This window comes from Passer domesticus, chromosome 7 (assembly GCF_036417665.1).
Source record: "Passer domesticus isolate bPasDom1 chromosome 7, bPasDom1.hap1, whole genome shotgun sequence".
NCBI classification, from domain to species: Eukaryota; Metazoa; Chordata; class Aves; order Passeriformes; family Passeridae; genus Passer; species Passer domesticus.
In genome coordinates, this window is record NC_087480.1 from 6550854 (window position 1) to 6577951 (window position 27098).

At 45.4% G+C, this 27098-nt stretch overlaps 2 protein-coding genes across 7 annotated transcripts in view; one reads left to right on the forward strand and one right to left on the reverse strand.

Annotated features, from left to right (window-relative positions):
• MAP7D3 (MAP7 domain containing 3) overlaps positions 1-13095 on the forward strand; it is a 43126-nt gene extending 30031 nt beyond the window's left edge. Inside the window, exons 13-20 of the mRNA XM_064426624.1 lie at positions 121-365; positions 4648-4783; positions 5860-6040; positions 7116-7220; positions 7442-7495; positions 8246-8339; positions 8758-8956; positions 10051-13095. Of these exons, the coding sequence (XP_064282694.1) occupies positions 121-365; positions 4648-4783; positions 5860-6040; positions 7116-7220; positions 7442-7495; positions 8246-8339; positions 8758-8956; positions 10051-10360 (1324 nt within the window). The 3' untranslated portion in view covers positions 10361-13095. The remainder of the gene's footprint in view (positions 1-120; positions 366-4647; positions 4784-5859; positions 6041-7115; positions 7221-7441; positions 7496-8245; positions 8340-8757; positions 8957-10050) is intronic.
• Positions 13096-13811: 716 nt separating this feature from the next.
• The window catches only part of FHL1 (four and a half LIM domains 1), a 28947-nt gene continuing 15660 nt past the window's right edge, over positions 13812-27098 (reverse strand). For 2 of the 6 annotated variants that reach the window (XM_064426630.1, XM_064426629.1), the window contains exons 2-6: positions 18046-18227; positions 16905-17082; positions 16284-16453; positions 15531-15717; positions 13812-14792 (exon numbers count right to left, since the gene is read on the reverse strand). In XM_064426630.1, coding sequence (XP_064282700.1) covers positions 14635-14792; positions 15531-15717; positions 16284-16453; positions 16905-17082; positions 18046-18201 — 849 coding nt within the window. In that variant the 5' untranslated portion in view covers positions 18202-18227 and the 3' untranslated portion in view covers positions 13812-14634. Of the gene's footprint in view, positions 14793-15530; positions 15718-16283; positions 16454-16904; positions 17083-18045; positions 18228-24716; positions 24754-27098 lie in introns of those variants that run through there. The other 4 variants (XM_064426631.1, XM_064426625.1, XM_064426628.1 and 1 more) reach the window with 3 other exon arrangements.

Sequence of the window (27098 nt, forward strand, 5' to 3'; positions counted from 1 at the left end):
GGTGGATTTATTTTTGAAAGGGAGGTATGTAATATAAACTAAACAAAGGAGACTGCTCTCCTCAGGTGCGTGGTTGAGGTTTTCATTGTTAGCTCTGAAAAATACTCTTTATTTCAACAGGCAGAAGACTCGCCCACCTTCACCTGGTGTGTCAAAACAAAGGCCACCATCTCCTACTCCAGTCTCTAAACCAGCACCCATCCAGCGTCCATCTCTCACACCAAGTGTTATAAACATTACCAAAAAGAAAACTGAAGCAGAGAGCAAACCAAAGGATAAGAGCACAGAAGGAATAGGACAAGAGCAAGGTGCTTCCCCAGCCTTGGAGAGGGATACAGGAGCAGCTAGCACAAAGACCAAAGAAGGTGGGTGTTCCTCAGTGTCTGACTCACTCCTGCTCCAGGCCTCTCCAGTGTGTGCTAGGAGTGGGGAAACAACTGGCTCGTGAGGCAGAGCCCTGGAGGGTAGGATGCTTTAAGGCAGAAGCTGTTCATTGCTCATTATACAATATTTTTTCATTATATGATTTTGGGGATGTGAATTTTAATGCAGTAGTTGGTTTATTTGACTCAGAGATTTAAGTCAGGAGCTTTCAGTATTATTACTACTTGTACTGTAATTTTAAGAAAAGCAGAAATCCTCTTTACCTTTTGAGCTTCAGCTGCTCTATGTGAGGGATCTACTAGCTTAGGTTTGTAAAGTCAGTAGTTAAACTACACAGAGGTCTTTCAATTCAGTTGGTAGTTCTTAAAATGCTCCTGTAGAGACCTTCTTAGAGGACAAAATCAGCTCCTCTTCATCAGAGGATGAGAGAAAGTTTTCACAATGCTTGAAGGCTGCCTTGGCCTAAGTTCCAGTGAGTATGTAATCATTGCTGCCTTGGGATGAGTGATCAGCTCACAAGTCACACTGAGAAGTTATCCTGGTAGATTAAGGAGAGCCATATACCAGGTAACTAATTAGTGTTCTAGTCCTCTTCATTGTGCCACATGAGCCTGGCCTCTGTGCCTGGGGAAAATGCCAGCTGCCATCACCAACAGAATGTGGGAGAGCTTTCTGATGAGGTCTGGCAGGCATTACGCTGTGCAGAAGGAATTAGGGGACCCTTGACAGGAAAAGGAGGGATCTTTAGAAGTGTAAGTTACAGCCAGTGGGCAGTACTGGGGGTGAGTCCCTCACACACAGGTAAGTGGGAACATGTGCTTGCTGCACGTTACTGCATGTGTGGTTCCTGTGTGCATCCCTGGGCTGCTCCTACTCTCTGCCACTTCTGAGGCTTCTCCTGGTACTGCTTCTGCTGGATGTGAAGAAGTGTCATGCACCTGAAGAACTCATGGTAGAGCTGTGTGGGCATGTGTTCCCGTGGAAAGAAGCCTGGCCATCAAGGTGGATGTTTGTATGAAGTCACACATCGGTCTTTGCTGTCACGTCCTTTGTCTTTGCAGTCAGAACATCCATCCCTCAGTGTGCTACCATACTGTGGATAAATGTCTAGTGTGCCTCAGAGCATCATCACTTCTGATCAATGTCATCAGTTGGTTGAAGCCTCCATAACAATGTGTCCTAGTCCTGAATCCTCCAGTTGTTCTGGAACAAGAACATCTGTCCTTGTTCTTTGGATGCCTGACCTGTCTCCTCTCTACACTGACTTCTGAAACTGTATTAACCCAATTTATCTGTTTTCCTTTTAGTTTATTTTTAATCTCAAAATAGTCATCTTAGTAGTAATTCCTACTGGGGCTGGGCAAAGGTCTTTTTCTTTGATACACAGAACAAAAGGAAATAGTGGGCATGTTCTTCAAAATAAGATACTATTTCATTTCTCTCTTTGAATGTTTTAGTACACTGCAATATTGCTATGTGAGGCAAAATCTTTTTTCTTAAGAAGTTGCTTTCAGTTTTCAAGGCAATTTTCATTTTACAGGTCTGTGTCAGCAGTTCACCCCATGGGTTGATGTAATTCCCTGTCCTAGACAGCTTCTGAAGTCAGCACCAGTGATTGGCATGTGGCAAATCAATCTCTAGGTCTTGTAGGTTTAGCCTACTTTCAGCTTTGTGCACTTGTATCTTCATCCCATTTCTTCTACTTCAAACTGAACTTGTTTGCCTGTTGCTGACAGCAATCAAGTTTTTGTCTTGTTTTTTGTGTCTTCCTCCTGCAATATACTGTTCCACAGTAAAACACTTTTTATTTTTCAGTGACTGGAGCAGTTGTCATTTCTGGCAGCAGCCTCTCGCAGCTTCTCTGAGAATTAAAAGGCTTGTTCAACTTAAAGCATAAGAAGTGCTCCTTCATGAGCTCTCACCTTATGCATGATGATAGGTAATAAACTATCATGGAGCCTCACATTTTCTATCTGGGTATTGAAGGCTTTGAAATATGATTCCTAGATTAATTGTGAATTTATTACTTACCTTCAAATCTGTTGGAATCTTCCCTCCATCCAGCTAGTACTAGATTTTGCAGGTGTTCAGAGATTGATTCTCTTGCCTCTTTCTCTCGTTCCCCTTCCCTTACTAAAAGGGAAGTCCTTTGATAAAAAGAATGACTAGGAGTACAAGGAAGAGGAAGCTGAGTGTAAAAGACTGTCAGAATTTTCTTAAGGCGTGTTGGGAAATCTCATGTCCTGCCCTATGGAAACAGCCCATACAGGGGTACATGGAGATGAAAACAGTATTGAAGCACCCATATGGAAATCATCAATAAAACTGCAGAAGTGAAAATGCAGTGGGAAGGTCCCCAACCCGTTCTTTTTTTTCCTTCTGTTCTTTCCATATCTGCAATGTTCTGAACTATTGTGACTAATTTTCTTCTGTCAATAGCAGATATCATACTTAAACTGTCATCATGCTGTAACCCTAGAACTTAAGTCTAAAACCTTTAGTCTTCTTGCTGAGCGTTAGGTTGTCTTCTTTAGGTTCAGTTTTGAGGAGGAGAAATAGGTTAAACGTGACATTAAGTGTCAACCAGATTTGATACAACTGAGAGAGATGGCAAACATGCAACAAAAAATGATCTCTGCTGTGAAAAGTGAGTAGTCTGAACAGAAAGTACACTCATATGGCAGAGGAAGAAAGAGGCAATTTGATTTGGCTGTACACTGGCAAGAGTAAAAGAAACTTAGTAAGTTACAGAATATTGGAAGAAAAGCATCTGCCTGTCTTGAACAGGCAGATCTGCTATTGTTTTGTAAATGCAAAATGGTCTTTCTTGCTCAGGAGGAGGAGGACCCCTTTTGACTGAGTTCAAATTTGGAACACTCACGGCTGATTTTTGTTAGTACCAACATCACTGCAACTTTTTCCCACATCAGAAGCAATGTGTTGTCGGGGGAGGTGGTGTTTTCTCAGCTTTGGATAAATCTAAATGTTAGAACACTCTCTATGCCTGCACTACATCAGTGCTGAAATGCTTTTCCTAGGACTCCAAGAACAATTTTTCTGCACAAAAGACAGCCATGATTCAGCTGCTGAGAGTTAGCTGTGTTTAATGATACCCTTCAGTTGCAGGTAGTGATTATGTGTCCATGGGGCCTAAACAGCTTTAAAGGTATTAAAGTTCCTAATGATGACATCGTGTTTTTAATGGTTTGTCTTCAGGCCAGAAGTAAAACAAGTGGTCAAACCCTGATGTCATAGTTCATTAAAATTACCTTGACTTCAAGGCTTTACAAATTTTAAGCAAACATACATGTGCTGATTTGTGAAATGTTCAGGAGAAAGGCAGGTTCTCACCAGCATTATGATGCTGCTGCTCTACTGATATCAGGAGCTGATTTTCTGAATATTCAGATGATGAGCTCTTAAATCACATTCAAAATGAAATATTTCTAGGGAATAAATGATAGAAATCAGAGTTCTTTCAGTATTCATATTGAGAGCAGCTGGGTGGCAAGATGGTTCTGTTTTGACTTTTTTCCTGATGTTAATTTCTAATAGTGCCTCTGATGTTCTAACACCAGGCAGGTCATGAAGAAGCATAAACAGCAGGACCTGCAAAGATCTGCTCACCTGGTGGTTGAAGCTGTTTTGATCTCCATGTAAATTGGAAATTGATTTGTTGCTAATGTATAGAAATATGGTATTACTGAAGTCATTAGTATGTGCCTTCAGAGCCAGATAAAATGATGATCATTTGCACACTAAGACACCGTAAATATAAAGGCATGAATGTTAATATTATGAAACAAGAAAAATAAAAGAATGATAATTTCTTCTTTAGGGTCCTGTACGTTCAATTTTATTAGAAGGAAGTGAAAGGTATTTCCTAAAGCAGGTTTTTTTTCAGTTTTCTTCTCAATGTTCAAGCATTACAGAAATAATAATGTCTTGTCAGAGACATGTTTTTAAAAGGTGTGATAATTGGAGAGTATCTTTTAAGTGTATCATGTGGAATATGGCTGGATCAGTGTTGAAATGAGCTGTTACTATTTCAGTGTCAGTGAGATATTGTGACTCTGCATCTTCAGGGCTCCCCTTTGGCTCTTGCAGGCCTGTTACAGATAAGGGTGCAATCACTGTGTGATGAGCACTGATGGAAAAGATACTGAATCAGTTGGCCATAAGATCTCATCTCACAGAGGTAATATCTTTCATAATTTTAAGTTCCTGGAACTTTCTAACAGCAGATTCTTTTAACCTTTGCAGAATCAGGTAGCAAAACAGTAGCAGGGACCACCACAGCTGAAGAAGCTGCTAAAATCCTGACAGAGAAGCGACGTCTGGCACGGGAGCAAAGAGAGCGTGAAGACCAAGAAAGAATTCAGAGACAGGAAGAGGAAAGGTAACAACTGAGGGGAAGGAAGGGATGCTTTCAGTGGTGGGGTGTGGCTGGAAAGGACGCTCCAGCTGCATATGTTTTCTAAGTTTTAATTTAAATTCCTGCAAATGTTAATACATTTCCTGAAGCTGAGAGGCACTGGCACCAACCTGTTACTGTGTGTATCATCAGTTCATATCTCAGTACATATGTAATGCACAGTCCCTGTGAAATCACTGCTTCTTTTTGCTTCCAGACACCAGTAGGGCTTTTGTTTCACAGCTAGAATGTGCTTTGTGCACCACTTGTGTTTGGTTTGCTCATATTTGGTTTGAAAGAGTCAAACTCTCTGTATCAAACTTCCCTTTGATCAGCTTAGGCAGTGGCTTGATGGTACATTAAATTTCACTTTAGTGGTATCAAATATGGATCAGGAATGTTGCAGGCAAGTAATTCAAAGTGGTAAATCAGTGTGCATTTGGTTCACTGCATAGAAGTTGTTAAAATAAGTGGCTAAGTTAATGACTAACTTTATTCTAGGTTGGGGTCACCTGCCTTCTATAAACATGGTGGAATGACAGATTTTGTCTGTTTCCCAGTTGTGGATATGATGCTGTCAGAAACTTGCATATAATCTGCTCTAGAAATATGTCATCGGATCTGGCCTGTATGTCTGCAAGAGCTGGCAGTGTGCACCTTCAGTGTATCTCTGAATTCAGGCTATAGAAAAAAGTATTTTAGGAAATCCCACTAAATTTATGTTTGACAGTGATTGTAAGCTTCATTCATGTCATGGTTGAAGATGGTTTTTATTAAATGGTCATTGCTTAATCCAGTTTTCAATCAAATATTTCATTATTGGAACGACCTGCTTTGACTTAATTAGCAAAGAGCTTTTACTCACAGATAATTTTTTCCAAGTTATTCCAATTTTTGCTTTGACAAGTCTGGATGGTGGCATTTGTAAATCCACACCAGGAAGTGTCTTTATGCAGTTATTTCTGACTGCCTAAAACTTTCTTGCTTTCCTACTCTGTCTCTTATGCATGCACACTTCCAAAGAAATAAATACCCAGTAATCTGTACCTTGGAAATTCTAGAATCAGAGAAGAAGAAATGGCCAGGAGAGCAGCTGAGGAGAAGGCACGACGGGAGGAGGAGCTGCGGAAGCAGGAGGAGGAGAGGAGAGTGACCCTGGAAGAGCAGCAGAGACAGGCTGAGGAGGAGAGGATCCGCCGCGAGCAGGAGGAGCAGGAGAAACTCGCAGAGCTTCAGCAGCAGGTCTGGGCCTCCAGCTGGTGTCCTGCAAGAAGCTGCTGCTGTGCTTTCAAGAGGGTTGTTTTTGATTTTTCTTTCAGAGAATGGTTTTGACAAATCTCTGTCAGGCCTGATGTGAGGTTGAATTCATCCTGGCTGAGGTGGATTTGAGACTGTCTGTCGGTCCTGTCCTTGCCCTGGTCTCTGTGATTTTTATTCCCCTAGCATTTAATAAATTCAAGTGTGGGCAGAAGCAGCTATTTTGGAATATTTTTTTAGTCATCAGGGATGCTGTTTTGCATATGTAAAATATTTGTACTGAGCCCACTTTACCAGCAGACTGCTATGAGTTACAAGGAGATGGTCTGTCTGGAAAGTAATCTGGTTTATTCTGATTCCTCTCAAAGAAAGATTGGTAGTGTTTCCAAGTCTGCTTTTCGTGTTGCTGAATAGTCTTCCACAGCAAGTACCTTTACAAAGGCATCCTTTGAACTGAAGGGAGCAGTTCTGCAGAGCTTTCCTTAAGTTAGATTAATTCTGGAAACTAAAGCAGTTTTACATTGAAATTATTTGTGTTCAAAGAGCTGTGAATGGCTTTGCCATGTGTCTGGGTATTTCTTTAAATGTTTGTTAACAACAATTGCTCAGAGTATTAACTATATTTCTATCTTCTTTCCAGTTGTACTGGAAAAGATTTTCTAGTGTAGAAGGAGTTCAGCACCGAGTGTCTTGGTGGCAATACTTGACTGCCAAGATTTTTAAGTTAACCTTGACAAATTTAGAATTTAATTGCTGTCTTGTTACCTTATAGATTGTCCTCACTAGCCAAATGTTCATCCCAAAGCATAGTCTGAACAACAACATTCAGTAGCTCAGCAACATTTGCATTACCTCAATATAGTTGGTTTCAGGTTTTTTATGTCATAGTAATATATATTTCCTGTCAGAAATTGACATTTAGTTGTAATGTGTGGTCATATTGAATAGTGATTGTCTGATGTTCCTGTTGGTGTTGAAACAGATTCTGTAACTCCTTTGCTTTTTACTGTTGGGAATAAGTTATGCACTGGGTGCTCTCTTCTTTTTGTTTTATTTTCAGAGAGAAGAAGCTGAAGCAAAAGCTCAAGAAGAGGCTGAAAGACAGCGACTGGAAAGAGAGAGGATTATGCAGCAAAATATGCAGGAAAGGCTTGAAAGAAAAAAGGTAGCCTGTTTTGAATTCTCAGCCTAAAATGAACTGGCAAATGGTCTCAGATGCAATTAAATAGAAGTGTGTTTTTCTAAAGGCTGCCAACTCTGATTTGTGAAATTCAAAAACAATGATGAAAATAGTACACTCATGAAATATGAAAATATATTATGATTGATGAATGCTGAAATATAAAGTTCTGTCTGTCATTGTAAATATTCTTCATGTTTTAACAGAGAATCGAAGAAATAATGAAAAGAACACGGAAATCAGATCAAAATGAATCCAAGGTACTTTTCTGTTTGGATCTGTATAATGACAGAATAGGACTTTTTGCCTTGTATCCTTACACAAAATGGTTTCCACAGGAAGTGCAAAGTTCTGGTGCACCAGAATAATTTAAGTTGCTCGCCATTGCACACATTCTTCTGCTGTGCTTTTGTTCCAGGCCCATAGACACAATGTTGTCTGGTAATATCAGTTCCTGCCCAGTTTTTAAACCACTGTTTTAACCCAATACTGGTTAGTAATGGATTTTTTTTAACTGTGTGCATTCTGCCAGGACTGTTTTTTTTTTTCTCAGAAGACTGAGATTTCTGGCATCATCTGTTTGCTTAAAGCAAAAGAATTGCTTACAGCAATTCTCTTTGCATTGCTGTTGCTACAGTAAACTGGATATGGTTTTATTAATGCAGTGACCTAAGTTTTGTGAAAAATTGTGAATATTGAGAAATAGTTGTTCCTCTTTGAATATTTAAATATTCAAGTCTTCCAATAGCTGAAAATCAATAAAAATTTAGCACACACCTTGGAGAAAAGAGTGGAAAAGGAACTCAGGAATAGTAGGTGGGAGGTGGAAGTGGGACCCACAGGCTCTGTCTCTGCAGAGCAGGTGTGGCTGGTGCCCTGGATGTCTGTGAGCCTCTGAACTCATGTGGCCTCACTTGTGGGCACAGAACGGTCTGGTGTGGGGGCTGTGACTGAATTTGCGAAACTCTGGAGGACAGGGAGTTGTTCCAATTAACACTGTGGCAATTCAGTTGCAGAATGAAGGGAAGTCTGTCTCGGAGGTGATGGAGGGAGAGGACATTGAAGAGGAGGAGGAGCTGGCTCTTGAGAAGGCTGACCAACCAGGTGAGGAAGCTGAGGGAGTCAGGCCTGGGTGGCAGTGAGTTTCAGTGGTGTTCAAGCTCTGTTGAAAAGGTCAGTACTAACAGCACTGGGATGGCCTGAGACACCAGTCCCAGAGATGCCAGGGGGACTCCCTTCTTGAGCAGAGAATCAGTCAAAATGATTTAAGAGTGAAATTCAGGCAGCATGCTTTCATTTTACAAATGGATTTTTGAAGATGGAAAAACTAATTTCATGTTGATATATGCAGCTTGTCTATAGACAAATGAATCTGTTGAAGCCAAGTGTCTCAGGTTTTGGCTAGGAAAGGCTATTTTGGCACTTGTATTTTATTAATTTAGAATAACAATTCTGTTACTCTTTTTTTTTTTTTTCCCTTTTATTTAATTTTTTCTCCTCCCTCTGTCCCCTCAACGTTCAGGAAAGCTGAATGGTGTTGACTTGCTCCAGGACGTCAAGGGGGAGGCAGAGGATTCTTTAGAGACTGCACAAAGCATGATCTCTGCAGAATCTGAGGCACAAGATGAGTCAGAGGTGAAGGCCACTGAAGTGTTCATGAATGGAAGTGACTTGAAAAGTGACAAGGGGTCTCTGTCTGTTACTGAGCTGAAGGATTCCAGGTGAGCGTGCTGTCCTGTGGGAGCACTTAGCTCTCACACAAGAAGGCTCTTGTCTGTGTTTAATAAGTGCAGTGCTGTCTGCAGCACCTTGCTGGCTCTGTGGTGTCTGTGTGCCTTTCTCCAGCCTTGTGGTGTGTGCTGTCAGCTCCCAGCCTCACACGGAGCAGGCAGCTCAGGATAATTGTTTGTTTAGATGGCACCATGTTAGCAGTGCTGAGAAGTGAGACACACAACCAGCAACATGGCAGTGTTGGTTATGAAAACTGACATTGGCTTGAAACCTCTTCCATTTAAATGCTTTGGAGTTCTTCTCATTAACAAAACATTGAACAAGAGGGAGGAGGATAACACTGAAAAGGAAGAATAACCTACAGAAAGCTCTAGAATGCTTTCAGTTGTGCTGAAGCACCAGATACAATGCAGAAGCTTCCCTTAGTGAGGAATTCGGGCTTTTTACTGTTTCTTTTTTTTTTTTAACATAAAGCTTTTTCACCTACTACTGGAAAATTTGTCCTCTGATGCTTGTTCCATTTGCTCATCTAAATGCTAATGATTTAGAAATGACATTTTGAACACTTCTTTAAAGTGATGATAAATTAATGTCATTCCTCCAGTGATGGAGTATAAAGACATTTCCATGATTGTCCTAAGAATGAGTGAAAATTGATCCATAATTTGGGTTTAGATTTTGAATCTCTTTTAAATATTGCTGGTCTTCTGAGATTTAGTTTTGTGTTCACAAAGTCTTGGCTGGAGAAAAAAAGAGGAAAAATTCACTCTACAAAATCAAGATTTAATAATCAAAGCTTTAAACTTTTACTTTCTTATATCAAATTTCTAGAGGCAGAAACCTTACCTGTGGGCTGTTAGTTTAATAAAAAATGAGTATATATTGCAGAGTTGTTCTTCCCCATTGGCTCTTGGATGGGAGATCCTGTGTGGCAGCTGAAGCTTGTCTGGGAGTGCCCTGTGGGATATTCAGTGCTTTGCAGAGTATGCAGACTGCTAATTATCTGTCCTGGAATCAATGTAAGGTTAAACACGTGGAAACTGCAACACAAGCTTTTTATTTTTCCATTCTCTGTTTTTTGTAGTCATCCTGCAAAAGAAGTGATTATTGATGACTCGGGGAAGTTGGGTGTTCATGAAGCTGATCATACAATTGGACTTATTCAGAATCTCAATGGAAAATCTGGTTCATGGACTTTTGAGGAGTTCATTGATGTTGGAGTACATTCCAAGTCAACCAAACTGAGCTCGGACAGCATCTCTGCTGGTAACTGTAATCAAAACTTGAATGATGCTGCTACACTACCTTCTAGCCCCAAATTGGCTTTTGAGGAAGATGGTGCAGTGAATTCATTGACCAAACCTATAGATGCTTCATCAGGTAATCCAAGCTGACTTCCCTGTCTCCCTTCCCCTGGCTAGGCAATTCACCTCCTTGCGTTTTGCTCTCCTTGCCTTAACTACAGCTTCTTGTTTTCAAGGCACTTTTTCCAATGTGTAGACTGGAGGGAAGGCTCTTTCTTTAGTGCTTTTAACTTGAATTCTCTCAAAAGGAGTCACCAACTGATGCCTTTTTAGGGACTTGATAAGGCCCAACATTTAAGGCTCTTCCAAAGACACAGCTGAGCCCTTGTGACGTTCCAAGCAGCATTGAAGCTCTTATGTTGTATTTAAGGTTTTGCTAAGACAGGTTAAATGGCACATGTTACTTTTGAAAATAGTTTAAAAGGTGTCTGATGTAGCTCTACATACCAGACCTTTTCACTCCTAGGCATGTTCTGTTTTTGATGCTGACCTATGTGGTCTTACAAGGCCTCTTCAGACTCTTAGCAGTGTATTAGCTGTCCTCTCTACTTACTGTGCAACAGTCTTTCACTTCACTGAGGCAAGTAACACCAACCTGAAATTCCACAGATGGTTGTGTTACATTTTGGGAGGAGTGGTAAAGCTGTACACACAGAGAATATTCTGAATTTTCTGAAAGAGGCAGGGCTGTATGTCAAGCCACATGTGCTTGAGAAGCCAAGCCCTGATGCAGTACAGGGCATAGTGTGTCAGAGAAGCTTCAGGAAGCCAGTTTATGTAAAACCGGACTCCTCTGGTGTTGGAGCCAAACCCCAAAGGGCTGTTTTCACAGGAGATCTCTTTCAGTGGGATAAATGACTGTGTGATCAGTTGAAGTGAACGCTAGTGGAAGAACAAGCCTTGCTATCCACATTTCCTTCCAGTGATGTGTAGCACTTTCTCTGATTAAAGTGTAGCACTTTCCTAGACTGAACTGTTTGCTGAGTCTCCTCTGTCACTCTGCGTCTTGTGGATTTTAGTTCCATGGGCACACCCTGATTGTTGTGCCTGTTGTTGAGGCTTCCCTTGAGGCCAAACAGGCAGAGCCATGGGAACACACACATTTCTTGTGGTTCTGCTCTTCGCTTTTTCTTGTGATCAGACTCATTAACTTTTTAGTGAAGGAAGTGTGGCCTTTTAATTTTGAACTTGAAAATTTTTAAATGTAATACAGTTTAAGAATTCTGTACATAACTTTGAGAACTAATATTCCTGTAAAAAGAAAGAAAACCTGGTTTTGGACTGTAAGTGACCAAGTGGTTCTGTGCTCACTCCTGGATGTAGGCTGACAGTGATGATGGATGCATGTGGCATACACACAGTTACGATGGTTAAATGTTTTCTTTTCTTTGCTCTTTGGACAGAACTGTGAACACTAGAGACCTGGAAATAATCTGATTGCACTTCAGTAATCCAGTGTTTTCTCAAGTACCGAAGGCCTTGTTTTGAAAAGCTGCTTGTTTACCTTTATCCATCTTCAAGTTTGCAAAAAACAACAGGGGAGGGATGACAAACTTCTAATTTGCACCTTGAAACATTTCAGGGAAACTGTTGTGCTAATGTTCTTTTTTTGTTCGTTTGGCTAATTGTTAGATAAGGTTTCCTAGTTCAAGTATTCCTTGTTTCCCTTTTACAGACTTTACAGTAACCTGATTGAGTCTTTTTTTATTATTATTATTTTCATATCAGTATCATGTAGAACATGCCACTGGAGGCTCCCCAGTTAGCTGCAGACTTTGCATATTTCTAAAATGATCTTGATGAAATAAAAGACTCACTCAGTGTATGTTAAAGCTGAACTCCCTTTTTAATGTCTAGAAAATGTTGTTTCATTGTTGGTTCATGTGCTATTTAAAAATGCAAAATTGAGTATCTTCAATTTTGAATGGAGAAGAAAAATTCCTTATTACCTAATGTGAAAATATTGGCAGTTTCAAAATGCAAGTGTTGTACCATCATTAATATGTTTTAATCTATTGGCAAACATCAAAACATTTTTCAGCTTGTGCTCTAATATATTACAAAAATGTTGAGTCCCTAGATTTGTCTGTTGGTGCAGTTTAAGGTGTTAGGCTTTTTAAAAATGTTTTCCTTTTGAATTACTTATTTATCTACACTTATGGAAGTATTATTTTATTGTGTACATAACAGTATTAGACCATTGAAGTCATGTTTTGTTCATGTTAATTATTCCAAGTGTTCCATCCAGTTCCAGCTCTATAACAGTGGCTGCAAACTCCGTATATATTTCCCTTCCCCTAAAGCCTGCATTAAATAATCTATTTAACCTGAATTTGCCTGCTTTTTTCAGCATGAAGAGTTTAACGAAGCATCTTCTGAAAATTGCTACTAAAAGTAATAATGCAGCCTGGTTCTGATGTCTCCTGTACCAGATAGACTGGCTAGGTCATTACTTTAAGGAGTAGCTCTCCTTTAAGGTCATTACTTTAAGGAGCAGCTCTCCCAAAACCTGCTACAAGCCCCTGGCTGATGCCTCAGCTGCAGTGGTGCAGTGGCATTGCTGGAACTGCTCCTCAGCTGCAGCAGAGCCCTCAGCCTCCTCCCTCTTGCTGTTCAGAGATCCTGTAGAACTGTTTTAGACTTTAGAGCAGTGCCTTAGGTGAAAGGAGAAGTGTATTTTTGTATGATAGCTGTTTGTTCTGGCAGAGACAATCATTCTGACAAAGATGCCGGTATTTTTTCTGTGCTGGGATTTGTTGGCTGGTCCGATCCAGCCCTGTGTAAATACATGCACACAGTTAAATAAACTTTGCAGTTGAACAATGCTTTATTTCTCTAATGTTAAATGTGACCTTACCAGGCCTCTCCACCCCTCGCCATGCTGACCTGCCTTGGGATGCACTCTGGTGCTGCTCTAACTGCTCCAGATTGCCACACTAGCAGCCTGGGAGGGGATTTGCACTAACACCTTCAGCTCTTGCTGTGTTTGTCCATGCTGATGCCGTGTTCTGAACTGAGGAATTCTCTAACCTGCTTTTCCCTGCCAGCCTTTGCCTTTCCCCTGCAGCATCTCTGTGTTGTGAGGGTGAGTCCAGCAGTGGAGCAGTGACCAGCAAGATGCTGCCTTTTCATTTTCTTGCAAGGGTTCTTTATCAGTTCTTGAAAGGGAATGGCTGGAGCAGATCCAGTTGATAAAGTATTTCACTACTGTGGAAAAAAACCTCCTTAAACCAGAATTCAGGTTGCTGAAGCGTGGTGGGTCTGTGCATGAACAGTGGCTGTACATATGCTCTCCAAAGGGCTTTTTCACACAGCCTGTTTCTGGCAGATGGTCCAGTGTCAGTTATATATTAAAAAAATTAATTAGTTTATGGAAATTGTTGCTTTAGTCCTCAGATATTTAAGGGTGCAGTGACAGCACAGCTGACTCTTACTTTGCCATTACCAATGTAGTAGACTTGGTTTCAGTAGCTCAGCCCTAAGAATGTCAATCATATAAGATATCAAAATGGAAAAAAAGAATAAAATTCCAGACTATGGATTCCAAGCAGGCACTAGTCTCACTTTTATTCAGTTGCTAAACATACACTGACATGATAGGAGAGCTAGCCTTGTATGAGCTATTTTTAAGGCACTTGTAAGTGCATGTGCATGTTGTAGGTGAAAGATTTACTACTTGTTAATGGATTAATAATTGTACGTAGACAGCCTTGTTTAAACAATGATATAAAAAAAGCTGATGAGGAAAACTTGCAGGCAAACCACACGGAAATCAAGACTAAAACAAGTTTATGGAAACTTAACTAAGCTAAATGTCACTGCCAAAACATTGTTATCTGTAAGATGAAGCCATTCCGTACATGTGCTGCAATGTGGCGTTGTAGAGTAAGCTAAGGTATTTATTACTTATTAATGGTGTAGTGTTTGTTGTGTAGCTGTACTTGTAGAAGCATAATAATGGATCCTTCTGATCCCACATGCAATCTTTGCATCTCTGTCTCAGAGGTGCATGCCTTGTCAAACCCACTTCAGTTAAGTGCCAAGCTTAATCATATACCAGATAAGCTTAAAACCAGATTTGTTTTCGTTTAAGCCACACACAGATGATGCAGTGTGTGGATCTCTAAATCTACCAGCATTTCAAGCCTTTATACTAGGAGTTACTTGGAAACAAGGTTAGATTTTTGCAAGGCTACATGCTTTTGTACTGCAAGATCTTCAAAAGTCAAACCCAGTAGATTGAGGCTAATTTAGTTCTTACACTAAAATGGAAAAAGTTAAAATTCTCAACATGCAAAAACCTGCTTTTTTACCAGGGCTGTTTGGGAAAGCAGGCCTTTAAAATCCATCTTACATCTGCTCATTTACAGTCGTTTGGGACACTCAGCACAATAAATTTTTCCATTATGGCAAACAAAGCGCTTGTTGGCCAGCCCACGGGCACACTTTGTGCATTTGAAACAGTAATCGTGCCAGGACTCATCTTCGTAGTTAACCACACTGGTTCCTCTTCCAAATCCTGCTAGGAGAGAACACAATTATAGGACAGCGATAGTAGCGCTGCCTTGGCTGGGCTCTCCCACCAAACAGCCCTGCCTGCCCCTGCTGCCCCAGGCTTGCCTGAAACACCAAATGGCAACTGAGCCATGCTTTTGTGGCATCTTCTGATGTTTCTTCTTCAATAAACATAAGCATAAGGCTTGCATGGCTTGTCTCTGCAATAATGTTTTACCTTGGCTCCTTTCTCCAGCAAATAGTCAAGGAGAGATGTGGAGCAAGGACAGGTTGGGTAAACACTTGTGGGCTCAGATCTGTGCTCTAAAATGCAGGATGGAATATAAGCCTCATGGGACTGGCAGGACAGTGCCCACATGTCAGGGCTGAGCTCTGTAATCTAGTGAGTTCTAAGTGTAAAATACATCAGAAGGGGTACAACTGTCCCTTTGGGACAATAAAACACCAGTTGTTTTAGACTTAAGGGTCCCAAACTAAGATATGGATGGGAATAGTTCTGGTTGGGGGAGTTTTGAAGGAGGTAAATTTGAGACATGCAGGGGCTGAAGAGCTCAGTTACCAGCTCAGCCTCCATCCAGCACAAGCACGTGGCTCAAGAGTCAGATCACATGTAAAATGCTGGGATTGGGCTTGGGTTACCAGACCTGCTTCTGATGTTACCCATCCCTGAGCTCCCTGTCTTTGGGGGATCACTGTCCTGACCTTCAGCACCCCCTGCCCTCGAGCTGCATTTAACCCAACATACCTGTAATAGGATTCTTGCATCCAGCACACTTCTTGGCAACACACTCCTTGTAGCATTCAACGCAGTAAAACTGATCCTCCACAGCTGTGAAGCGCTTCCCACCCAGTTGCTTCTTGCAGTTGGAGCAAATGAAACACTCGGAATGCCAAGGCTGCTCCTGGTAAGTGAGGCCTCCAGAAGTGATGGGCTGGGGGAGAAAGAGCAGAGGTGTGGTTTAGAATCAGCAGGGGAGAAGAGAGGTGACGCAGGCAAGGGGTGTAGGGTAGGAAAGCTTTGTCATGGGGAGGATCTTTCCAAAGTTTGCATCAAAATTTAATTGCACAGTGCACTTGAGTCCCTCTAACCTGAAATCCCACCTACCTGGCACTTTCATAATGCTTTCTTTTACCTGCAGTAACTGAAATTCCACACTAATCAGTTACAGAAGTTGTAAAACAACTACTGTTTCACTTATTGAATATTCAATACCTTACAGAGCTTAAACTATCCCCAAGGCAAGTGCAAGACTGGTATCAGTTGTTTTCTGCAGTGTTGCCATCAGCTAACCCAGCCACCCCTGCCCAGATCCAGTAATGCACAGGAACCATCAGCTCTCCCATCACTGCAGCAGCTGCTGCCACTGCTATCTCAGGGGAAGAACATCAGCACTGGTACAGCCTCAGCATGGTCTGCCTGCTGGTTCACCCTCCCAGCTCCCAAGAGGCACACGAGAGCTGGTTCTGGCAGCTGCCTCTGCAGAGGGAAAGGACTTACGTTCTTGCACTTAGCACAGGTCTTGGCAAACTTGTGCTCATGGCAGGAGACACAGTAGAAGTCATCACCCTTGGGGAAGAAGCTCCCAGATCCAATCACTTGCTTGCACTGGCTGCAGGTGAAGCAGTCCTTGTGCCAGACCATCTTCTTGTACTCAACGTTTTGGTCTCCTACAACAGATAAAAATAACTTGTCCTGGGAGATTTCAGGCCTGTGGCAAACCCTTCCCCCTGTGCAGTGTAACATCTGTGGGCAAGACCTGTCCATAGCTATGCCCAGGATTTCAGGAATGCAGACAAGGGATGAGCTGGTAATTTCTGTAGCTGATTCTAGCCAGGGCTTGCTAGATTTTCTTAAAATAGTTATCAGCTGCCTGAGCCTTTGAGGACCTTGATTTGCTGAGCAAAGCTTTTGGTAGAAATAGTTTAAGACTGACATGAGGGTTAATGGCAAAGCAGCCTTTCAAAACTTGAATAAAATGGACAGGTGAGAGCAACAGTCAAAATTTACTATTCTGAGGTGCTCCAGCCTTCCACTGCCATGCCCAAACCCCTAACTGCAGCCTCCACAGCCTGACAAACCCCCCTGGTTATGCCCTCAGACCCATCACTGGCACAGTACCTGCAATAATGGGCTTGAAGCAGCCCTTACACCTGGGTGCATCCTCAGCAGCAGTGCAGTTGCTGCACCAAACCTTGTTGTTCTCCCTCAGCATGAAGGGCTCGTTGACCAGGGACGTGTAGCACTTGAAGCAGCGGAAGCAGCTGTCGTGCCAGTAGCGGTTCTTGAAGTGCAGCTCCTGCAGTGAACAGAAAGGGAGGAGGGAAGGAGTTGAGAAGCTTTTCTCTGCCCCTGAGCAGCCCTAAAGCCAAGCTCCTGTCTCACCAGCCTGGGCTGTAAAGGATGGATTTGTTGTTCCTAAGTTTGTCTGATTCAGTGGGTAGGGCTACAGCTCCTCTTCGAGCACTTCAGGGAAGGACATTTAACCAAACTCACTGACACAATCACATTCACTTTGGACTTCCAGGGGGACAGAAGATGCTTCAAACCAACAGCTTGGAGATTTGAGGTCCTGCAAGTTCTTATGTTCTTACATTCCCTCTAGTTCAGCTGTACATTATTATTGCCACCAACATTTATCTGGCCCTGAAGGTGTATGCTAATGAATTCAGTAATACCATATTTCTATACATAAGCAACAAACCAATTTCCAGTTTTTATGGAGATCAAAACAGTTTCAACCACCAGGCTTGCAGATATTTTCAGGTCCTGCAGTTTGTGTTTCTTCATGTCCTGCCTGGTGTTAGAGTGTCTGAACATCAGAGATACTATTATAAATTAGCATAAGGAAAAAAAAAAAAAACAGCAGAACCATCTTGCCATCCAAATGCTCTCTCTCTATATATATATACACACAGAATTGATTGATTTCCATTGTGGAGCAATAAGCATCTGACAAACTGACAAAAATCAGACCTCAGTGCTTTGCCCAGAATTATAAGTTTTGCAGGCCCTATGGAGGCCAGTTCCCTGCAGCTCTCTCCAGGGCAATTCAGCATTTGGTCGTGTGGCTGGATCTAGACCCTGGAATGAGATGCTGTGCCAGAGCAGCTCCCCCTGTGCACACCCCAGCACCGCTCTTTGCCTGATGAGCACACGGCTGGCAGCCAGACACTCCCCAGAGCTGCTCAGAGCCACACCAGAGCAAACACAGATCAGCCTCTGCCTCTCCTCATGGCCCACTGAGGAGCTCAGCACTGACCTTGGAGTCGGCCCCGATGGGTTTCTTGCACTCGATGCAGGTGTTGGCGCAGAACTTGTCGAAGCACTTGACGCAGCAGTGCCTCCCCTCCTTCTGCACGTACTTCTTGCCCTGCAGAGGGTCGCGGCAGTAGTGGCAGTCGAAGCGCTCCGACATGGTGCCCACGGTGTAGCTGCCAGGCCCTGCAAGAGCACAGCACCTGAGGGGACAGCACCGGGGCCCTGGCGGCTGCTCCGGCCTCCTGGGGCTGTGCATGGCTCAGCAGTGAGCGTGTGGTGGTGTTACCACACTCCTCAGGGCTCCTCTGTAGAGAAAGCAGCTCCACTCGAGGAGAGCAGAATCCCAAACCAGACTTTTCCCCATCCCCTGGTTAAGTGGAAGGATGCTAGGCTGGTTTATTTACACACTGCACACCTGATCACTCCCTGGGAGTCCTTAGTTCATTGCTGCAGGCCTCAGTGTGGTCCTGGCTGAGGCACCACTTCATTTGTGTGCACAAGTCACCAACAAACATGAGCAGAGTGAATTGTTTCCATGTTTTCAGCCTGAACCCACAGCCAGCTGCAGCCCTCCAAGGCCTTTTGTGCTGGATAGTTGTGCAGCTTCCAGCTGACTCTTTTCACCAGGCTTTCACATATAAAACCATAAGGGGAAAAGAAAAAAAAAGCAAAAAAAAACAAGAAAAAAAAATCTGCCTCCATGGAGAGATATTTTTCAGTTCACACCATCAAGGCTCTGCCAAGGTCTGATGTTCCACCATGGCCAGGGAGCTGTCAGCGGGTGTGGGGAATCTTGACTGGAGGATTTTCCACTTTGCTCACACTTTCTCCCCGGACACCCATCCCTTCCTGCACTCCCAGTCTCCTGCTGATGGCTCCCTCCATTCCATGCACCCTTCCTCAGCAGAAGCCATCAACACTCATGCAAAGGGCTACAAGGGCTCTGTCAGGATTCAGAGAATCCTGGACTGGTTGGGGTTTGAAGGAACCTTAAAGATCATTTTGTTCCAAACCCCCTGCTAAGGACAGCCACTACATCAGGTTGCTTAAAGCCCGATCCAGCCTGGCCTGGAGCACTGCCAGGGAGAGAATATGAGAGTTAGAGAAGCCCATGGGAGGCAGCTCCATCCCTGCCTCTGGTGCCCAGAGCCCCAGCACTGCAGAGCCCATTTTCCTGCATGACAAACACACGGGGACACAGCCATGAACCCTGAGCATCATCACCAACCTGATGGGGAATGTGGCTGTGGGCTGGCAGCAGGGACTGCCAAGAGGAAATGTCCTCTCTTCCTCACAGAGCAGTGTCAGCACAGAGCAAGGAAGGGAGAGGACAGAGCCAGGCCATACAAATTGCTGCTGCCTCCCTCACGTGGCCTCTTCTTGGACCACCCCAGCCAGGCCTGGGGGCTGCCTTGGAGCTGCTCCTCGCAGAGCTCAGGGGTACAGCAGTGCTCATTCAGCTGTGCTGCTCCAAGCCTTTAAACACCAAACCTGAAGGGGTTCTGGGGTGTGTCACTCCTGGCTGTGCCCTCACAACAAGGCAGGGTCACTGGGACCCTGTTGGGCTCACCCTTGGCTGCAGGATGCTCTTGGTCTGCCCTGTTGTGGCCTAAAGACCTGTTCACAGGATTGTCATGGGCCCACCCCAGTAACTCCAGATGTACCATCAGTTACAGGGCCCAGCCTCACCAGACCCCTGCAGCACGCCAGGAGCAGCCCAACACTGCTGGGAACAGAGCCAGAGGAGCCTGCACAGGAACCCTTGGCCACCACAGCAGAGCACCTGCCTCATCTGGGCCCACGAAGAGTGCCACTCACACTGGTACCTTGCAGGCTTTAAAATCCAACAGTCATCACACTATCACCTCTTTGTCACCCTCTCAATAGCATAGGGCCAGAACAAGCTGAAGGATTTATATTTCAGAAAGCAGGACAGAGAGCCCTAAAGAAAAGTTTCATATAGGAAGGCTGCAGCAGAGGTGGAGGCTCTGTTCACACCCTATTCCTGCCCCTAAAACTGACAGAGGCAGGCTGGAGGCCAAGCTGGTAGGAATTGTACTTTGTGGAGGGTCCAATGTCTGGAAATAATCCCTTGGCAAGGCCAGGGGATGCCATGTCCTGCTGACAACTACACCAAGGGCTTTGAGGTACCTGTTCAAGCAAATGAAATGGATAAACAGCTGGGAAACATGGAAACTATGTGAGCTCTGCAGAGCTCTAGCAAGCAGAAGGGTTTTATTTGGAAGAAATGCAATTGCAGAGTCCAGGGCAAATGGTATTGGAACGTCCCTGGTCTCAGGTTTAGGGTTGCTTTCAACCTGAACACATAATCTTGAAAGGGTGGCTCAGGGAGCAACACAACCCTGTGTTCCCATGTAACACATCACGTGCTAATGTGAGACACATTTATCACAACAGCTCTGCAGCTCCACAGGCAAATTAACACCGGGCCTGGAGCCCCCAGGTGGGCTGTGCCAGCAGCTTCTGCCTGCCTCATGCCATCTCACACACCAGAAAACCCCTCTCAAGCACAGCCAGGGGCATGAATTTGCTTCCAGCTTTTCCAGAGGCTTCCTGCCCTCAGCACGATCACTCCTGAGTTCCTGGGCTCTGCTCACCTGTGCCGTGGCTAGAACCCACAGCAGCCAGAGCATCCCACAGCAGCCAGAGCATCCCACAGCACAGCCCACCCAGGGGAGGGTGCACAAGAGCCCTGGAAGCCACCAGGGTGTGGCAGAGTGGAGCCCCAGGCCAGCAGCAGCAGTGCTGGGACCACCAGATTATTTTCCCCAAATGGAGCAAACATCTGTGGGCACTTCAGAGCTCAGCTGCATTTAGTGTCCTGCAGCTGATCCCCTCAGCAGTCCTGTCCCCTCTCATGGAAGGTAAACAGAGCAGCTATTTCTCGTGCTCTGTATAAAAACAAATGTATTTCTAAAGACTGCTTGGCAGCAGGTCATGGGTTTGGAGTTATCTCCTTAATAACCTGTTCACCCTCCAGCTGCACCAGGTCCCCACAGCACAACTTTCAAAAGCTTCCAGGTATATTAACCCTGGCCTGTCTTTACTGTCTGAAAAGTAGGCAGGTTATGAAACCAGGGGTACACTGGGTACATGGAAAAATCATCACTTCCTTGGGGTCTTTATTCAGTGCCCTCATCATCACTTCCCACCTGAGCAGTGCAGCAGATGCTGAGCACAGGGCAGGGATCCACAGCAGGGGTACAGCAACCCAAAACCAGGGAGAGCACCCACCAAACCACCACTAAAACCCAGAGCACTGAACCTCTGCGCTTCTTTTCACACTGTTGTGCTGAAAATAGAGGAGTACATGCAGGTGTTTTAGCTGGGAAGTCACCTGAACACAAGTTTTTTTGGCTGTACCTTTACACCAGACTATGGCATCTCCAAGGTAACAGCCTGGTGTCTTGTTTAGCCCCAGGAGAATCTCATACCCTGAGGACATGCACTGATCCAAACCTCATGTCAGCACGACACTGAGGCCACAGAATGGGATTTAGAGAGCAGAGGAAAAGCATGGACAGGGTGGAGCTGTTCCCCCTCCCAGGCATGTGCAGAGGATTGTTCTGCTGGAGAGGAGCAGGTGAAACAGCAAGCACAGGCAGCTGTGGGGAGGGGAAAATGCAGAATGTGCCCATCCTTAAATAGCCCAGAGAACACTCAATAAGATGGAGAAAAATGCAGCCATACTTCCAGAAATGAATCTCACTCTAAGCAAGGGATGCCAGTCCCACCAGCCCTGGCAGGGTGCTCTCTAAATGTAGCTCCCTGATGGATTTGGCTGCAGCTGGAGGGCAGAAGGCCAGGCCAGTGGCCTTCTCAGATATCAGGGTATTTGGCACAAAGACCACTGGAATACAACCCTAACATTTACCTGACCACAGAGGTGCCAGTTGCCGCTTGTCCCCTGAAAGCATCTTCTACTTTACAAAAACAGCCCTTGGACAGCCACAGCTTCCATCCTCCAGAGACCTCAAACACTTGGGCCCCAGGGGCTTCTGAGTGGCACCAAGACCAAGCCCCAGGGCTGGCTGAGGGTCAGGGCCACATCTGCACCCTGCAGCACAGCCAGCTTTGGGATGGGAAGGGTGCAGACCTAAGGAGTGCCACCCCACGAAAACTGCTGCATCCACACGACCCCTGCCTCCTGCTGGGCTCCTGCATCACCCTGGGCTGGTTCATCCCAGCTCAGCCAAAAACCCAAAGCAGCATCGCGATGGTTTGCAATAATAAATGGAACCCAAGCACTCAGGGAAGGAAGCTGAAGCACAGCTGATAAGCAAAGCACTTAGCACAGGCTATGTGCTAATGTCTCTGGGGAATATGTTTAAATGTGATAAACCACCAAGGAAGAACTTGAAGTGTAGTCTCTAAACACAAGCAGAGAAACTGTACTTACAATTTACAGATTATTCTGCCACTTAAGAATGAAGATGAGGTTGGAGTTGTTAACCCTCTGCCCTACACACAGTTGCATATGGAAGGAAAAGTGCTTTTTGATTCTACGTTAGTTTTATTTTTTTCTCAGCAGACTGAGTACACAGCCCCACACTGCCAGGCACTGGCTACACCTGCCTGCTTCAGATCAGTCCTGGCAGCCCTGGTCTGTCACCTGAGTTACTATTCTCAGCATTCCTCTATGCAATGTCGCATGGTTTGCTATAAATACCTGGGAAACCCTTAAAAGAAGGGTCCTGTTAATCCCAAATGCAAAGTGACACTCAGGACTGCACTGGCACAATGCCCTGGGCAACAAACATTTGCAAAGCCCAAGAAAAGAAAGAAAAGATATCTCTTGTAGGTCGTTTTTGCTGGGAGGGCTGAAAATACCAGAGCTGTGCTCTCCCATTGCCAGGCTGGGGCACGTGCGAGTCTCATACTCTATAATTCAAAAATTAATCTGTTGATAAAATGAAAGCTTCTTTATTTAGAGCAAGAACAGCTCCAAGTCCCTCAGGCAGTTGCCAGAAAAATTCCCTACGGTCCTATTGCCACCATGTGTGAGCACATCCCAGTCATTACTAAACCTCCACAGTTCCCCAGGGAAGTAGGGACATGCCATTTATTAAAAATCACTGGCCCATCCCTGCAAACACTTTCCCCAGGGATTGCTTTGGCACTCAGTGCAGAGCTCGGTGAAGGCTAACAAGGCACCACTGCCTCGAGTAAGACTGAGCACTTTAGGCAGAGTTTAAGCAACAAAGTCCAAACCTTTCAAAACAAAACAAATCCTGGTCACTAACTAACTCTGTGGCTGCATTAAGTTTTGTCCTTTGAGACTCCCCTATTGTGTTCCCAGCTAAGCACTGGTCTGCCCCTCAGCAGCTGGATGCCCTTCTCACACCCAGGTGCCAAAATGAGATTTCCTCTGCTCTGGAGGACCCAGCCCCACCCTGAGCAGGCACTGTGGTACCCCACGGCTGCCCTGGGGCTCCCAGGGGTCTGCAGCATCAGATGCTGTGCTGTGACTGTTTGGCAGCAGCAGTCCACCCTCAGCATCTGCTCAGAACACCCTGCAGCATCTTACATCACAGCACAGCATCGAGTCTGTGAGCTCTTGCTGCAGGGGACATCCCTTGAGGAAGAGGAGAAAAAAAAAATTACATAGCTGAGAGTATAATGGAAGGATGCTACAGCACTAGTCAGTCTTGTGGGCTGGAATTAAACATCTTCTTACATCAAATGATACCACAGAAGTCAGATTTTACTCACAGTGGTGCCCTGAATAACACGTATGTGCATCCCACAAGCAGCTACGTGCTGTGTGAGCAGCCTCACGTGTGTGTGCCTCCTCCTGGGAAGGTGGGCAGGAGGCTGAGCAGCAAACTGTGCCTTTCTGCCCAGCTTTGAGGAGGCTCCCTGTTCCCAGGTCTCAGGAGCACCCCTGGCTCCTGGTGTGCAGCAGCTGAGCTTGGTGCCCACGGGAGCTGTGCCCCCTGACACCCTGTCCCCACACTGACACTGCCTCTGTGCTGTAGGGCTGTGAATAAACCCTGGATATGCACAAAAACAGCTGCTAAGAGAGAGATAGGCTTTCAAAAATCCCAAAGAGCTCCTGATTGTCTTCAGCTGCAGGGCTAGAGGAATGAGTCAGGATGGGAAGACACCCATCCTGACAAGTAAAATATGATCTCAAGATTCCTGTTAGTGTTAATGGAAAAATTAACATTTTCCTATCACTGGTAAGGGTCAGCCCATCTGAATTAAAAGATAAATAGAGAAGAGGGACTAATCACAAACTTCCCACCAGAGCAGAGCAAACCGTCTGGGCTTACACACACTGGTCTCTCCTCTGCCCTGGGTTTCTCTGCTCCCTGCAATAAACTTGAAGCAAAGAGGAGAATTGTCCCCCATTTTCACCAAGTCTTGCTCAGATATCAGCTGAGCCCCAGCCTTCCCACAGCAGCAGATACAAAAACATTTAAAATCCAATGCATTTTACAAAACAAATGAGGCCACCACCAGCACTCTGCTCCAGCCCAGTCTCCCCCTGGTTATCAGCCCATTTGCCATCAGGAGTTACAGCTGCAGATTGCTGGGGTTTGAGTCTGAAATCAAAGTAATTTCTCTGGCACAGGAGCCTTTTAGCAAAACCTTCCTCCCCATTCACCAGGTGCACTCCCACAACACCTGGCAGCACAGCCACTTTACCTGTGTGCCTGTGGAAAGCCATGGCCAGCAGTCACAGCAGCCCCTCAGGTAATGGAGTTCACAGGCTGATAAGGAGCTGCCCCTTTTGATAACATACATTTAAACTGAGGCTATTAATATGGACAGGACTCCTACCAGATGTCCACTCCCCTCCCCAGAGATCTCAACCTTAATCCCCCTTGGAAATTCTTACCATTTTAGGTGATCTGAGGGAGAAGAATAGGATCCTGAGACCTCTAGGTCTCTGCAGGCAACAGTCAAATACCTGCCCAGCTACTCAGCACCCAAATTAGTCCCAAAGGCAGAATGAACTCATGAACTTGACCCCATGCTGGTACTATTTGGCCTTGGCTTTAGAGTGAGATTGTGTCTCGTAACAGTCCTGAGCTAAATTACAGACCCAATGTGAGGGCTGCTCTGCCATGGCTGAAGGGAAGAGGGATCACAGCCCTGGGGGGCTGGGGGGCTGCAGCCAGCAAGGAGCTGTCTTCTGGTCCAGAAAGGATGTGGCTGTACCCCAGAGGACTCAGGGAGAGCCCACAGAAATACCAGCACATACATTCATGGGTGGGTTGGATTTGCTCTCAGCATGGAGGTCATGCTGAAGTTTCACTGCCAGTAAAACTGCCATTGCTGGTCCTTCCCCTGCTTTTTCCTTGAGGAAGCTCACAGCATTAACTGCTCAAAGGGAGCAAACCCCTGAAGAGCAGCACTTAGAAAGATGGGTGTCATGCTATGGGGCCTCTCTAGTACCTGGCATGGCTTTAGAGGCACTGGCTTGTGCCTCTGTCCCCTGCACTCAGGTGTTCCCAAAGCTCTCAGGAAGATCCCAGCTCCATGGCTCCAGCTGGCCTGTTTCCACCCAGGTCACAGCAGGAGAGGAGGGAGCTGTGGCTCGGGGTCACTCCTGTGGGGACCCCCAGGCTGCAGCAGCTCCAGAGCCCCACACTCACCCGGGGTTATGCAACTGCTGGGGAGGCTCAGGGCCGGGGGCCAGGGACACCCAGCTGCTAATCCTGCCTCCCACTGACGCACTGCACGGCCGTGGGAAAGGCACTGAACCTCCCTGACAGCCACTGGGAAGAGCCAATGTTTATCATTCCTTCCAGGGAACCCATCGTGGTGGTGTCTGGCCTCTGAAGAGCAGCCCTGCTGCAGCCAGGAACATCTCTGCTTCCCAAGAGCTCCTCAGCCACACACGTGCTCAGCCTCCAGCCTCAGCACTGGCCTTGGTGAGCCCCTGAGCCTTCACACCCATCTTAGCCCCCAGGCAGCACGTGCACAAGCTCAGCATCTCACCAGCATCCTGACATCTCCAAATTTCCACCATGGCCTGGAGAAGGCCACCCTTGACAGCATGCCATTCCAAAGAGCTCAGCATGGATCCGCTGGTGCAGCAGATTGAGGCTGGGAAACGTGCTGAAATAATAATGCACTGAAACACTTTGGCGAGGAAAAACCCAATGTTATTCTGCCCCAGCTCATCTATGAACTGCAGCAAATTGTTTGCATAATTCAGATGGCAACAGGAACCCTAACAACTGGTATTTTCCTGCTCTAATCTTGCTGTGCACAGTGTAATATTTACAGACATGAGTTCATTTTTGGCAATGCACGCAGAGTTTGCACCATTAACCATTCTCATTCCTTTCCAGCTCCCTACACAAAGCTCTGGCACCCTCCCACCCAGCTGTCATTTCCTGCTTTCCCCAGAATGCGCAGGTATTTCCATCAGGAGCCCTGGCTCCCATCCTGGCTGGTGGAGCAGAGCCTGTGCATGGTGCCAGTGGCTGCCACGCCCCGAGCGGAGGTGGCTGCAACCAGCAGCAGTTTGGCAGCTGCAGAGGGGTGTGGAGAGCAGGGATGGACACTGGGATGTCATTTCATGTGCACAAACACACGTGTGTCCACAGCACCAGGAGAGGAGAGGAGAGGAGAGGAGAGGAGAGGAGAGGAGAGGAGAGGAGAGGAGAGGAGAGGAGAGGAGAGGAGAGGAGAGGAGAGGAGAGGAGAGGAGAGGAGAGGAGAGGAGAGGAGAGGAGAGGAGAGGAGAGGAGAGGAGAGGAGAGGAGAGGAGAGGAGAGGAGAGGAGAGGAGAGGAGAGGAGAGGAGAGGAGAGGAGAGGAGAGGAGAGGAGAGGAGAGGAGAGGAGAGGAGAGGAGAGGAGAGGAGAGGAGAGGAGAGGAGAGGAGAGGAGTTTGGCCAAGAAACAGGAGGAAGACCCAGACATGTGGATGCCTATGGAGCTCCCTGGCACAGCTCACTCTGCAAAGCCCCAGAGCAGATTTTAATTAAAAGCCACTTTGTTTGAATCTCTGGCCTCCTGGTCCAGCAGCAGGAACAGAACAACCTTACTGCTGCTCTTGGTTTCTTGCCTGGTTT